Here is a 14,415-nt window from a genome sequence, read left to right on the forward strand (position 1 = left end):
ATTGTCAAGCTGTAACTTAAAATTAATTTGCCGGTGTTTATAGTTTGTAAAAATCTCAATAATTACTGCTAGGTTTCGTCCTGACATTTACATGACCAATCATATACAATAAAAATAAAACAAATAAAAGCAGTACTTTGTATCTGCATCTCTAAATTGCTAAAAAAAAAAAAGTTTTTGCTCCAGTGCCCTCTGTACTATGATGCATTCGGGTATGTTCATGACGCTGCCCTTGGTATGAAGATTGATTAAGGGATGAATGAACATAAGAACTTTTCTATTAATATTTTACTAAAAGTATTGAAAATTTGGTTTTAATAAATTGATATATTCTTAATTTTTATAAAGTTACAAATAACTTTCCTTATATTTTTCAGTCGCGTAATTTGTAAGACTTTTATTTTGAAATTGTAAAACCGGAAGTTTCTCGTCGTCTTCCGGAATACTTCAGTGGCGATGTTCAAGCGTTTTGTGGAGTATCATTTCGTGTATTTTTTTATTGTGATTTAATGAGAATATGCTTCATGCATGTTATCCGCAACTAGTTATATGTACTCTTGTCAAGGACGTCAACAATTAACAGGTATCTACTGCTTGGCATGGCATTTATCTTGATTTACTCGTTTGCCTACTCTTTAGGAAATGAAAGATTTCTAGGTTTGGCTGCGGTTTAAACTTGTTTTAACATTTAAATGGCTATATTAAATTGCTTATTTCAGATCTGTTGGGTTTGTGCTTTGCAAGTAACGAAGAGAAGACCAGTGTACAGAAAGTTTGTGGAGTTTGGTATTAAAGGACTTGCTTCCGAGATACAAGTGATTTTCATGGACTCTGTTCAAGAAGAAATCAAGAGAAAGCACAGTAATTAATGGACTATTCTGACTACCAAGATGGTGTTTTCTCTTTCCACCGTGACGGTCCTGATTCCAATCGTGTCTCTTTTGGGACTTTTTTACTCGGCTAGTATGGATGAGAATTTCCCACAGGGATGCACAAGCACGAGTAGTGTGTGTTTCTATAGCCTTCTCTTGCCTGTCACTATACCGGTTTATGTATTTTTCCACCTTTGGAAATGGATAGGAATCAAACTCTTCAGACACAATTAATTTCAGAATTATAAATGAACTGGATTGGGCACAAGTTTGCCTTTTCCTATTCATGTTATAATTTTAAGGTGGATTTCTGAATGCAATTTTCGAAAGATTTAAAAGACAACTGGATGTAATTAGGGATCTATGTGACTAATGACTTGTATTCTTTTATACTTTTTCAGTGTTTATTAAACTGAAGAAAATTATTATATCTCTTATGGGCCTATATATGATTTTTTTTCAGTTTGTGAATAAGGTGGCTTCATTGGTCTATAAATTATTTAATTTAAGTAACAGTTGGTTGCTTGATAATGTGGTGGTTTGTTGTATTTAAACCAAGTGATTCTTTTTTTCCATTCCCTTTGTCAAGCTATTATGAGGTTTTGTAATGCCACTTTCGTTACATTGTTTTTAAACTAGTCTATGTTCCTTAACTATAACCCTATGAATTTAAGTTATTGAATAGGAATGCTAACCATATTCTGCCCAAAAATGTTGCTAATCAATTGCATGCTATTGAAAGGCTGCATCTGCATATTTTTTCAGGTAGGAAACAGGTGCCTAAGTGAGGTAGCGGACATGTAACTAAAAGAGTTATGCTATCCCATGCTGGTCGTACTCCTGTAACCTGGAATGAGATGCTGTACCTGAATCTCACCAATAATGTAGATATGACATACACAAAATATGCATTCATTTTTAAAGTGTCATATTTTTTCTGAACAGTATGTGTATATTGAACTGAACTGTATGTATGTACATTGGGTCCATGTACATTTCCCCAGAAATAATCTTAAAATTACTGCTTCTTTAAATTTGCTGAGAATGTGGGTGGTGGAAGGGGTCATTTGGTGCAATTGCCCTCCAGATGCCCAGAACAGAATGACGTAATCGTTTTTACAAATAAACATTATATCTGATGCTGAGGCATTGCTTTGACGTCATTTCACAGACCAAACGGGTGTGCTGCACGCATTCAGGCAATTGTTGTTCTTCATTTGTAAGATAGTACATGGTTGTCGGTCTCCTAGGAAACTTGGTCCTGGCCAGGGCTAGTTATAAATTTTTGTCGAGAGGTAGTATTGTGTCCTTTTTTTTGTCTTCCAGTGAGACACATTAAAGCTACATTTTAGTTCTGTGTTCAGCAAGTAAAAAGAATTGATTTTGTACATAACTCAAATATTTTGCATATAGTAAGTAGCATGCAATTAACATTGAAATAAGTACCTAAAATGTTGGGTGCACCTTTTCTCCCCCAATAATACAGTGTTGGAAAATGATATTTACTATATGGTGTCTTAATGTACACAAATATTTTATGTCAGGACCTGATGTTCACAGGAAGCCAACGCACGTCCTTGATTTATGTTTCACGTGCTGGTAGGACGTCACTTAAACACACAGAAGTTGCAATACAAAGAACTGACGACGATATACCGTGCGAGCTAACCCTAATAAATCACCATCTATAATGGATGCGGCTCATCAATGACCAGTTGAGCTATAAAAGGCCCTTGGGGAGAGTCACAATATTCTCTACCAATAGGATAATCAACATAGTGTGTGGGAACAGAGATAACACCGCAGAAAATGGTAGGTAAATTTGTTAAATACATTTATGATTGAACATTAATAAATGTATGTACTTTACATGCTGTTATATACATTTGACAGTGTAGTATCATGTTATTCTAGTTTTAAGTTCATACACATTTTTGCGATTTTGATTATAAAACCCTGTGTAGAGATTCATTCTTTCCTGATCAGCTCAAAAAGCCGCAGAAAAGTCTAAAAATTTTTGTCTGTACTTGACAGGTGATGAAAATGAAAACCATTTTAATATTTTTATTCTATATTATATGCTTCTCAAAGTCTGAAGGAGGCCCGGTGAGGTAAGTCTTTACATAAATATAAATTGTCTTAATTATGTAATAAAAAAAAATAGAAATATAATTTAAAAAATAAATAAATAAATGTACCTTTGTATAAAAACTAAGCTTCTTATTAGGGATCCTTTTAGAACAGATGCTTCAAATGAGGAAATGTATCATTTGACGTGACCTGCTGCTATATTTATTCTATGGAACCACAGGAAACGGTCCTTAGGTGAAGTGCAGTTAATGCATAACCTAAGTGAGCACAAGCATGTCCAAGAAAGGCAGGACTGGCTTCAAAAGAGACTGATGGATATTCACACAGCTCTGCACAGGAGCACAGACAGGAGAGGTGAAGCTGGGACAGAAAGCCTCCAACCTGAAGACTCTGTGGTACAGCACAAGTTCCATGTTGTGGAAAAATAAATACACCATAAATATTTTTGTAAAGAATATCTAGTTTTTATTATACATTTCAAAACTATTATTGGATCAGTGACACCTGTTTTGAGTGTGTATGTGAGCAAACAAAAAGCACTTTCAAGTAGGAATGAGGACTTCTGCCTTTAAGCAAACGTGAAATACATGTATGTAAAAATGTTACAGTTTTTGAGGAAATAATTTTAAAATGACCATCAATTTGTTGTATGTATGGATTTATGTTTTATTGCTTTTTCTACAGTGCTTTTGTAAAATTAAAAATGTTAATGTCAGATTAAGAAATTATTTTATTCTGCTATTGCTCACTGATACGTTTTTTAAAAGAAAGAAAAGAAACTTAAATATTACAATAAATACCATAGTTTATTAAAAATGCAAGACATTTAAAATTCCACTTACAGTTGCTCTTTAATACTAGGGTCTTCAGCAAGGTCAGATGTAAAAATGTGCAGTGTCACCATATAACAGTGAAATTGTATTCCCATTGTTAGAAAATCAATTTCCAGCTCTAAATACTTAATGTAGATACCAATATACATACGTCAATGATGTAAAAGAGTATCATATAAAATGTATATTGTTAAATGAATTTAAGCATCGATTTAATGTGAATTAATACTACATTAAACTGAGCAAACATGAAATTCAAAACCTACACATAATGTTTGCCTTTTTGGAACTGACATGGCTTGAAAGACAACACTTGGAGAGGAACGTAAGTGGATGCCTTTATGTAGTTCATTAACCAGAAACAACTGGGGGAAATACGTTTTTAAAAGTTCGAGGTGAAAACGCACTGGATTTTAGAAAGCGGTTGTCAAAATTATGATCACACAGATTTTGAACAGGTCAAACGTATAATCACATTCTCACCCCAGAAGTGACAATCATAAACACAAATAACAAACATCAATTTCAGTAACTAAACATAAACAAAATATGCCACCTACGACGCCATATGCTCACTCACACTACAAGAACGTCTCGCTGAATCACATTGCAAAGATAATTGCACAAAACATCAATAAAGAAACAAGAAATACAGCATTATTCATCGCTCCCCACCCTGTATCCCAAACCGGAAGGAAACATCTTTCAATAATAAACAAAATTGTACTCTCGCGATATTTCAGTCACATCTCGTGATGTTATCTGCGTGGCCTGTCATTTTAGTCAGGATGGGTCTTAGCCACTTTGGGAAATTTAAAAATACAGAGATTAGGTGTTAGTTTTCTGTTTACTCGATTTGTCTCTGGCCTTGGAAAGGTAAGAAAATGTCTTTTAATGATCGAAGTGTTATGCGTCAAGGTAGCCAGTTAATCGTCTCAGACTCACGGATAACATTATTTAGCGAGGTAGCTAGCTGTTAAAATAGTTCATACTTTAACGATCACTCCGTTTTTTCTAACAATCGCTCTGTTATTGTGTAACTGCCTCCACACCATCATTTTGGAACAGTAACACAGTCTGCTTTTATTTTATGAACGACGGCGTCTAGCACACTATTAGGTGAACTAATTTCGCAGGAGTTTTTGGCAGCGAGCAGCTTTGTTGTGCCAAAGTGATTTTACTTACAGTATGTTAGTTACCTGATCTCCTAACCTTGCAGTATGTTAAGTTTTGTTTCATGCTAACTGCCCCCCCCCTCTCCAACAACCCCCGCCTATTGCCCTGTTTTCTCATGGTTAAGATTCGTATTTACGTACAGAGCTGTCAAATTAGCTACTGTAAACTAGCTTTTGAAAGACAGCAGTTTTCCCACGCCGAAATTGTAACACCGTACACTGTATTTTATGTATTGTAATGTATGGTTGTTCGGTAGTATCAAGTCACATCCGGGCTGACGTTGCGGTTTATACTCCCCAAAACATGGAGATTATCAATTCCTTAAAGTTGTAACACCGATTAAATAAACCAACACACAGTGCAATCAGTAAATTAAAAATGTCGCTGTTGTGGTTTTGTCGTAGGTTATGAAAACTGGAACTCGCTGCAAGTGAGTAATCTGTGTGCGTGTGATGGCAGCACGTCCACATTCTTATGACAGCAATTCCAGTGATACCGAAAACTGGGAGCGGAAGACTAGCAGCCGACCTCGCAAACTCTGCAAACACTCAAGGTAAGTGATCACCAGCTGACGTCTGCTAATGGAATTAAGAATATTAATCTTAAAAGACAGGTTGAAAAACTTTGGAATTGAACTTCTTATTCAGCTAAACCTTTGGATCCTTCTTGTTGTCCCCCACTTAGTGTGATTATGTAATGAGTTATGATTAACTGGGCGTGGAGATGTTAAGGACTAGGTGAACAATGCAGTGTTTTGTTCAGTAATTTTGTTTGATTCTCTTATGGTGATAGTACTAGCTATTTGTTCAGGTTACGAACTTATGATATAATATATGGCCTATATGTTAGTGCCATGTACAATTTGCCTTATCTGTTCTGAAGGACTAATCAGTATGTCTTAAGCATGTGTAGTTAGCAGAGTCTGGCTGTTTCGAAACTGGATATTTTTGCAAACTCATCCCACCGCCATTACCCGTCATGTATCTCTCTAGTTCACTATGATTAAAACTTAATCAGAAATATATTTTAGAAGGTTGTTTTATAGCCAATCAAGGCAGTCTTTCGGTTATTTCTTTATTTTTAATAAAAATTATACAAGCAGAAAATTTAATGCCAGGTATTGTGTACAAGGTCAAACTGGTCAGATCCGCCTTGCAGATTGTTATGATTCTGCATCGTACCTCTCTGACAATACAAGAAACTGTACTGTTATAGTCACTTAATTTTGCATTAGACTGAGTGCTTACTTTTTAAGCCATTTATGAGTAAAGGACGTAGTTTTGTAAAGCAGTGGTTCGTCCTTAACACACATTAGTATTCGGAGGGAAAGATGGAAGGAATCATGTCAGTTGCTTGCTCCAACGGTTCCATATTATAAATAATAAAAAGTGGAGATTACTCATGCTCTAGCAGGATACATCACGATGTTCCAGCCCCCATCAGACCTGTGCCCCCGAACCTTCATTAGCCAGACACAATTAGTCACTGTCTCTACTGCCATTCCCAAGGTCCTTTGAATGCAGGTCAGGATTGCCAGTTGCATCGTGGTCACACTTGGCTTTTTGGCCTAAAACCGCTCTATGAAATGGAAATGATACTTTGTCATGTGTTATGAAGGTGATTTTATTATTTGTGTGTAATCCTTGAAAAGCATCACTCTTATTTTTCAAGTGATGTCTTTTGAGCTATAATGCAGTTAGTGGTAGAATGTATTATATGTGAAATATCACATTTTCCTGTTTTATTACAATTTTTGATATTTTACGCATTTATTTTAGCGACGACCTTTTCAGGTAACCTGTGTTTTGAATTTAATAAAATTAGTGTCTGAAGATCAGTTCCAGTATACACCCGTTTTCATCGTAAAATTCTGTTCATTCCTGTGGAACAGGGGTGTTTTCTATAATCTGATTTGTGCACCCCTATCAAATTAATAATTATAAATCACATAAGTCATTTTGAGATTTTTCTGAAATGAGTTCCTCAAAATGTTTTCTAGGACTGGTATCATACTGTAATGATGCGTCGACGCATTTCACAGTGAAGTATCGTAGTCAGCTGATGCACTGCAGACGCTTTCCTTTACCTTTGCGGGTGCTGAAACTGCGATCCACAACTTTACGTGTCTACAGTGAATCGAAGGGAAGTATACATCTCTGCACCACGGGACTCTATTTGTACAGTACTTTAATAAAATACTCCGAGGGTAGGTGGGTTTCTTAACTGAAGTGTTCATCAAGTTATTGCGCACTGTTCAGTGACAGAGTTAGACAGAAAATCACAAATTGCAATTTGGGTTAGAATCACCGCTGTATGCTAAATGCTGTAACGGTGAACCAAAACAGCCGCTTTTATTTGCTTTTCCGCTTCCGTCAGTCCCTCCTACATAATCGTGCTTTCTGAAGATCTTACTGAGAAGAGTAGCCAGTAGGAGCCCAAAAGGCGCTTAACTGCGTCAGCAGGATAGAATAATATCTTTGATTAAAAAAAAAGCGCTATGACACCTAATGCTACGGGTCTCTCTGTCTGAATCGGATGGCTGGCGCGTCTCCTCCTTCCTCTCTGTCTTTACGAGGCGAGACCGTGCGATCAAAAAACGGATCTCAAAATGGGACGTGAATGAAGGCTTGTGCGAGTCGGTCAGCATGTTAGAAGGACGCTGCTAAATATGCCGAACTTCAAAAGTAATGCCCGAGGATGCTGATCAGGTCGATAAGGCGTCGGTATACAAAGGAGTTCGAGTCTTTTGTGCATCCATCCCCCAGCTCGTCTGCTGTTGCTTTGTCTTAAAATCGCCTCGCATATTTGACAGGTACGTGTTTCGAAAATGTATTTATATATTGTATTTCTGTTTTGTTTGCTTTTTCAGTTTGAATAACGTATAAGCTTGGCGATAGCGAGTGAAAAATTTATTCTTGAAATGACTTTGTCCAAAGTCTGAACCATTTCATACATTGAATTATGGTGTCTGTTCGCGAAATCTATATAACTGAAGGCTGTGATATATTTACAAATGCAGTAAGTAAATTGAGTATAAAAGTAAGAAAAGGGCTTCTCCTTTTTGCGTCAGCTGGCCGTTCGTTGGGTGTAGCAGTGCGTACACAGCTGCATTAGTCAGCGATGGCCCGTAAGCAGGGTTTCACCACGCCTGTTCTTTCCTCCCTCCTTGCTTGCGAGTCGCCAGCTGTTACATGCGGGCAATCTGATACAGAGCAGCGCTGAGCTGACGCACATATAACCGATACTGAGCGCTGAAGTTCCCAGTGAGCCGGCTTCGCTCCTCGTGTGGCCCGGCTGCGCGCCTTTCGCACTCGCCAGCGGCATATTTACACGCGGTCTGCTACTGTTTTTTTCTCTCCATCTTTTCGAATATGTAGCAGTCTTCAGCCTGTGACAGTACAGTATGTGAGTACTGATATCCCGTTCTGCTGTCAATGTTGAGGCTTTACATTATCCCGCGGATGACGGAACCGAGCGTCATTGCAGCATGCAGAGCAAAAAGCTGAAGTAGCACTCGTGTCATGAATATCGCTCACTTGCTCTCTTTTTGCAATCATTGACGTAGTTTATACGAATTATGTTCTTTTTGAAATGGTATAATACTTAGTTTCCCTCACGCCATCCTGTTTGAAATCCCCTGATGTCTTTGCCAATAACTCCATGTGTAAACAGAGGTGGGAAACGTGCTCAGTGTCACAGGCTCCGAACTTGACCAATTCAGGACATTACTATTGTTGATCTGGACAAGGGCTGTTTACAGGAAGGAATTGCAGTGATGTGTGTGTGTGTGTGTGTGTGTGTGTGTGTGTGTGTGTGTGTGTGTTGACTGGTTTGCATATATGGTTATGCTGAAAACCGTAATCTTAGTATTTATTCCATGACTGAAAACAAAGCAGCCATAACCTAAAGTGCATTGGCGGGGCTGGGTAGAGTTCCTTGGGAAGTTGGCTTTTTTTTTTTTGCTGCAATACATTACTCATGTTATCCTTTGCAAATTCTAAAATGGAGAAAGAGTGATTACGCTGTTTTTAGGCATGGCATTATGGACATTTCTCCTTCTGGGTCAGTACAATAAAGGCTGCTGTTTATGGCCCTCCTTTCAACTGTCAGAACTGCTGCTTTGCTATAGCCCTGTAAAGTGTCCTTGAGGAAAGTCTTTTATGAATTTCTTAACACCGTCACAGATAAAGGTGATTTTATTTAGACAAGATTGTGTTCTGCAGCTCCTGTAATGTCGTGGACCTGGTGACAATTCTTTTAACTTTATGTGGGTTGTAAATGCCTCTGGGCACTTGTATAACTGTTCTGTCCTTTCTGAAAATGGCCACGTGTGCAGAATGTAGGTTTGTGTTTGTAATTATACACAGTATAATGCAGTTTCTTAGTGTGTGTATGATCAGGATGGCCAGGTCTTGTACAAGCGAAAAATGGCAAATTTGTGTATATATTCACAGTGTTTCTCTGTTTTGTAGTCTATCAATTATTTATTGCATATTTAAGTGGGTGGAAAAAGTGCATTTTATTCTGAAAAGACAGATCTCTTGTAAAAATCCGAAAGATTTTTTTTGTCTGACATTTTGTTATATCATAATGGGGTTTTGTAGACTGTGAGACATAGATTTTTATTGTTTTTTTTTTTGTTTTTTTTTTATAAATTTTCTTAGATGGGGGAGGGTGGAAGCAACTTGACTCTACTACAGGGACACCTTTGTAGTTATCTTACAAGGGCAAAGCCATTTATTCCCGTACAGTAATGGAGGATACATGTGTGCGCCTTGTGTTGTGCCAGTGCCCAATTGCGCGGCTTTCGGCTGGAAACGGAGCTGGTCAGGATGAGTCTGCATGGCAGCGGCGGGAGCTGTGACCGTTCGCAGCGACCGGCGCCGCTCCAGTGACCGCTCACGTGACTCCTCCCATGAGAGGGGCGAAAGTCAGCTGACACCCTGCATCAGGAACATCACTTCACCCACCCACCAGCACCACAGCGGTTTGTATAGTTGATTCATGAATTCTGCACTTCTAAGTCATCTGTTGGAGACGTCTTATTTTGCGATTATTTTTGAAAACCCGACTCCTTCATTGGGGATTATAACAAATGTTTTCAGCATTCTAATTGCAATTACGAAATACATTATTTGTAAAGTCCTTGCAGCTAAGTCCAAAGTCAAGTTATACATGTTAACTGTTATTCCCGTTTATAATTCCTCCTGTAAAATGCATCCTTTTGACTACTGTATTAATAGCAGTCAATACTTCCCTTGTGTCACTGCTGTGCTAATCAATATTTTCCTCAAATTTTTTACATTTTTAAAGGAACCAAAGTTTCTTATATTAAATATTCTACTTTTTGTTATTGAAATGTTTGAAGTTCACAGCCCACAATTACATTTGTATCAGTTTGCTTCCTTTTGGCTCAGAGTGTGTGTTTTCTTGGCCTGCCACCAGACCGGGAACGAGAAACCAGTTCCTCATCACGGCCTAGCAGCCCCAGGCCCCTGAAGGCCTCTCCCAACGGCTCCAGCAGCAGCAGCGGGGTGATCAGCAGCCGCAACAGCAGCCTGTCAAGCAGCGAGGGCACCTGCAAGGCACTGGGCACAGGCCTAAACCTGGCCGGAAGCGAGACAGTCTTTATATATGAGAACTCCAAGGATGGAGCTCGTAACCTGAGAACCTCAGAGAGGGTCACCCTCATTGTGGACAATACACGCTTTGTGGTGGACCCCTCCATCTTCACCGCACAGCCCAACACTATGCTGGGGAGGTAAATATGACATTTAAACACTATAGGGCTTCTCCATAGTCTAAGAAATGTGTAGATCTATAGAGTGATGAATAGCTTTAAAGTTGTTTAGCATGCTTTTACTTGGATGTTAAGGAGCAGCTGGTGTCTTGCAGAATGTTTGGCTCCGGAAGGGAGCACAATTTCACTCGGCCCAACGAGAAAGGAGAGTTTGAAGTTGCAGAAGGAATCAGTTCAACTGTGTTTAGAGCCATATTGGTAAGAGTGATTTTTTTTTTCATGTTATAATTGTATCGTTCTCATTAGCTTTTTTTTTTTGTTTGTTTGATCACCACCCTTTTTTCCCTTGATGGAACATCAAATAAAACACTCTCTCTTTATGTAGTAATAAAGTAGGAGTGAAAAGTAGCACTTGGATCACTTTCAGATCATGAAATCACTGGCATTGGGGGAAAAAAGTAAAAAATTTACAAGGACAAGCAATACTAGCCAAGTGTTCATCACAAGTTAATTTTTGGGAGAAGGCTTACACTTACATACTGCAAATGGAATTAATTTGAAGTCTTACACTGTCTGTCATTCAAGGGTGCTGGTTTAATCTGGAGGTGAAATAGCCCATGATGGAAGCCCATCACCCAGTGTATAACGATTTTGGCTTTTTGACTGGGGAGATTTGTACATTTTGGATCTGTACACCAGCCTAAACCATTGCTTGGTGTAAAAATGAGGAAATTGGTGCATTTTCCATTATTACATAATACTGGTTTACAAGGATTAGATAGTAATGCTCATCATCCTGTCTTAGCTACTATATTAAATCAGGCTGTGGCAGAGTGGTCACTATAAACAGCAACAAATAAGTAAGGAGGGATTTCTGGTGTGACTCAGCTTTTGACTGAAAGTTCTGTTTATAGATTAATCAGGAGCAGGTTTCAGGATTTACAACCAGTAATGGTTGGAATGTCAACTAAACTGAAAGTTCTTAAGCTTTTGAAATTACTGCCTCCATAATGAATGTGTTTTGTGTTCTTTGCATATCCATACTGGTAGGATTACTACAAATCTGGGATAATCCGCTGCCCTGATGGAATCTCTATTCCGGAGTTACGGGAGGCGTGTGACTATCTGTGCATCTCCTTTGACTACAACACTATCAAATGCAGAGATCTCAGTGAGTGTGCTTCCTTCCATTCTGCTCCGTTCCTGCTTTTGTCCAGTCTGCTGTTGCCTTTTAGTGTCACATTTCCAAAGATAGATTTTCAGTACTGGGAATAAAAATATTCTTGGCATTTGCTTGTTGACACGTATTTTTTGTTTTAATTGTCATGTCTGTCTAGAACATTGCAGCATGATTCCAGGAAGTGCGTGTTCCAGTTTTAACATAAACGACCATTTTCTTCCTTATTTATAACTTGGATTAATATGGTTCTCACAAGTGTATTTTTATAAGCTGAATATTTTAAGCAAGTCACTTATCAGGCTAATTAACAAATGCTATTTTCTTGTTAAAGACATTCGAGTTAGGAAGCATGGCCTAAATGCCCCCCCGTCCGTCCCCCCCCCCCCCCCATTTCCTGTGGCAGGTGCCCTAATGCACGAGCTTTCGAATGATGGCGCACGGCGGCAATTTGAATTCTACTTGGAAGAGATGATCCTACCCTTGATGGTGGCCAGCGCGCAGAGCGGCGAGCGCGAGTGCCACATCGTAGTGCTGACGGACGACGACGTGGTGGACTGGGACGAGGAGTACCCGCCGCAGATGGGGGAGGAGTACTCGCAGAGTGAGTGGAAGGCCACCCGCACACAGCTTTGCCATTACCTTACTGCTCACATACCTATTAACATGCTACACATCAGCTGTAAACAGTCAGCCAGTGTCACAGTATTGCAGTTGACAATTTCCTGCTGAGATGTACTCAATTCTGCAATTCAAATACTGCCCCATGCATTTATAATTCGACACTTGGCTACATTTGTCAGCCAAATTCTCTCATAGAATCTAATTATCATGTCTGCATAATTAAGTATGTGTGTGGTATAATTGGGTATTTAACATGCTGACATTGACAGCCCTAATGTATCACACCCACAAATACCTGTTGCACTATGGAAAACACCACTTTTCATAAGTTTTGGCTTAACATCCTCCTCCTTGCATCGCAGTAATATACAGCACAAAGCTGTACCGTTTCTTCAAGTACATCGAAAATCGAGACGTTGCCAAATCAGTTTTAAAGGAAAGAGGACTGAAGAAAATTAGATTAGGCATTGAAGGTAAGAGTTTATTTCCCCATTGTTCCAAAATGAACTGTTTGCCAATATATCTCTTCCATGTTAACTTGCAATGTATCGATTTCCTCTGAATAGAGTTCCAAAAAACCTGTCTAAAGAGAGGTTTAGAATATATAAAGCTTTTTAAGATAAATAATTGATAAGGTGGCATTGTTAAATTCTATGCCAAATCTCTCCCGGTTGTCTGGGATCACTTTCCATGTATTGAACACACAGCCGCAGTGGGATGCCTATACTTCAGTGCATCAATATCCCAGAGGAAGTTCTTAGTAAGCAGGTAGCTGCCTTCAGCTAATGTATCTGGCTGGCATTTTGGGAGGCTCGCCATCATAAACGGGAGTTAATGTGATAGGCAATGAATGCCTTCCCGCTCTCGCTCACCCACTCAGGCTACCCCACATACAAGGAGAAGGTGAAGAAGCGTCCCGGCGGCCGGCCGGAGGTCATCTACAACTACGTGCAACGGCCGTTCATCCGCATGTCCTGGGAGAAGGAGGAGGGCAAGAGCCGTCACGTGGACTTCCAGTGCGTGAAGAGCAAGTCCATCACCAACCTGGCAGCAGCGGCCGCTGACATCCCCCAGGACCAGCTGGTGGTCCTGCACCCCGGGCCCCAGGTGGACGAGCTGGATGTCCTGCCCAACCACCCCCCATCTGGCAACCACTACAGCAACGACCCAGACCCCGACGTCTCCTCGCCTGCTGTGTGAGAGCAGCACCCCATCCTACCTCCCTCCACTCCCCCTGCATGCTGCACCAAGGAGTGAGTGCCACAACAGACAAAATGCCTTTGCACCTCCTACAGAGCCTTAGATCCCACAGGACCTGGTCTGCTGTATCGCCCGAAGAGGGATGCAGGATTCAGGCAAGGGACAGTCGTTATTTTCCCGTTTTTTATTTTTTAACTTGACCAAAGGAGATTTATTTTTTATCAAGTATTTCAAATACATTTAAGCCAACCCACTTCTTTTGAAATTGGGCTTAAGATTAGATTTTTTTTTTTTTCCTTTATTGTTCCTATTTGGTGAGTACAAGCTGTTGCACTGTGGTGCTAACGTGTGTTTAAGTTTTGCTTTCACTTAAAGTATGTTTCTTCTACTTCCCTCTGCTACTTCAAGGCAGTTGGAAAATCAACCAAGGAAGCATGGGTCACCTTTGGATCTATTCTGTGATGCCACCCCTTGGGTAACCTCCCATTAAACATTAGGATTAGTTCTCATTTCACATTTGATTTCTTTTGCAACACATAGCCGGAGTTGGATTCCGCCTGCCTGGCTTGCTTATTTCATGCTGTGTTCCTCATTAGACTGGGTATATTCAGCTGGACATAACTGGTTCCTACGGTTCAGGATCATTTTTGTTGAAAACTTGAAAAGCATTGGTCTAATAAAGACTCTGAAACCATGTTCTTG

The 14,415-nt window shown here is 39.5% G+C and overlaps 2 protein-coding genes across 2 annotated transcripts; both read left to right on the plus strand.

Moving 5' to 3' along the window:
- The first annotated feature begins 433 nt into the window (after positions 1-433).
- zgc:162634 (uncharacterized protein LOC555881 homolog) lies at positions 434-2,012 on the plus strand. Its single transcript, XM_048969548.1, has 2 exons — positions 434-583; positions 720-2,012. Exon 2 carries the CDS (start codon positions 891-893, stop codon positions 1,104-1,106), a length of 216 nt encoding a protein of 71 aa, XP_048825505.1. The 5' UTR covers positions 434-583; positions 720-890; the 3' UTR covers positions 1,107-2,012.
- A 2,507-nt stretch (positions 2,013-4,519) lies between these two features.
- Positions 4,520-14,407, plus strand: btbd10b (BTB (POZ) domain containing 10b). The gene is given in 10 exon segments (XM_049029960.1): positions 4,520-4,672; positions 5,377-5,525; positions 9,762-9,821; positions 9,823-9,959; positions 10,418-10,733; positions 10,868-10,970; positions 11,763-11,883; positions 12,296-12,493; positions 12,876-12,986; positions 13,394-14,407. Coding segments are annotated over 9 exon segments (1,467 nt in total). The 5' UTR covers positions 4,520-4,672; positions 5,377-5,424; the 3' UTR covers positions 13,714-14,407.
- Positions 14,408-14,415: the final 8 nt, after the last annotated feature.

The sequence above is a fragment of the Brienomyrus brachyistius genome, chromosome 11 (assembly GCF_023856365.1).
Source record: "Brienomyrus brachyistius isolate T26 chromosome 11, BBRACH_0.4, whole genome shotgun sequence".
Lineage (NCBI taxonomy): Eukaryota > Metazoa > Chordata > Actinopteri > Osteoglossiformes > Mormyridae > Brienomyrus > Brienomyrus brachyistius.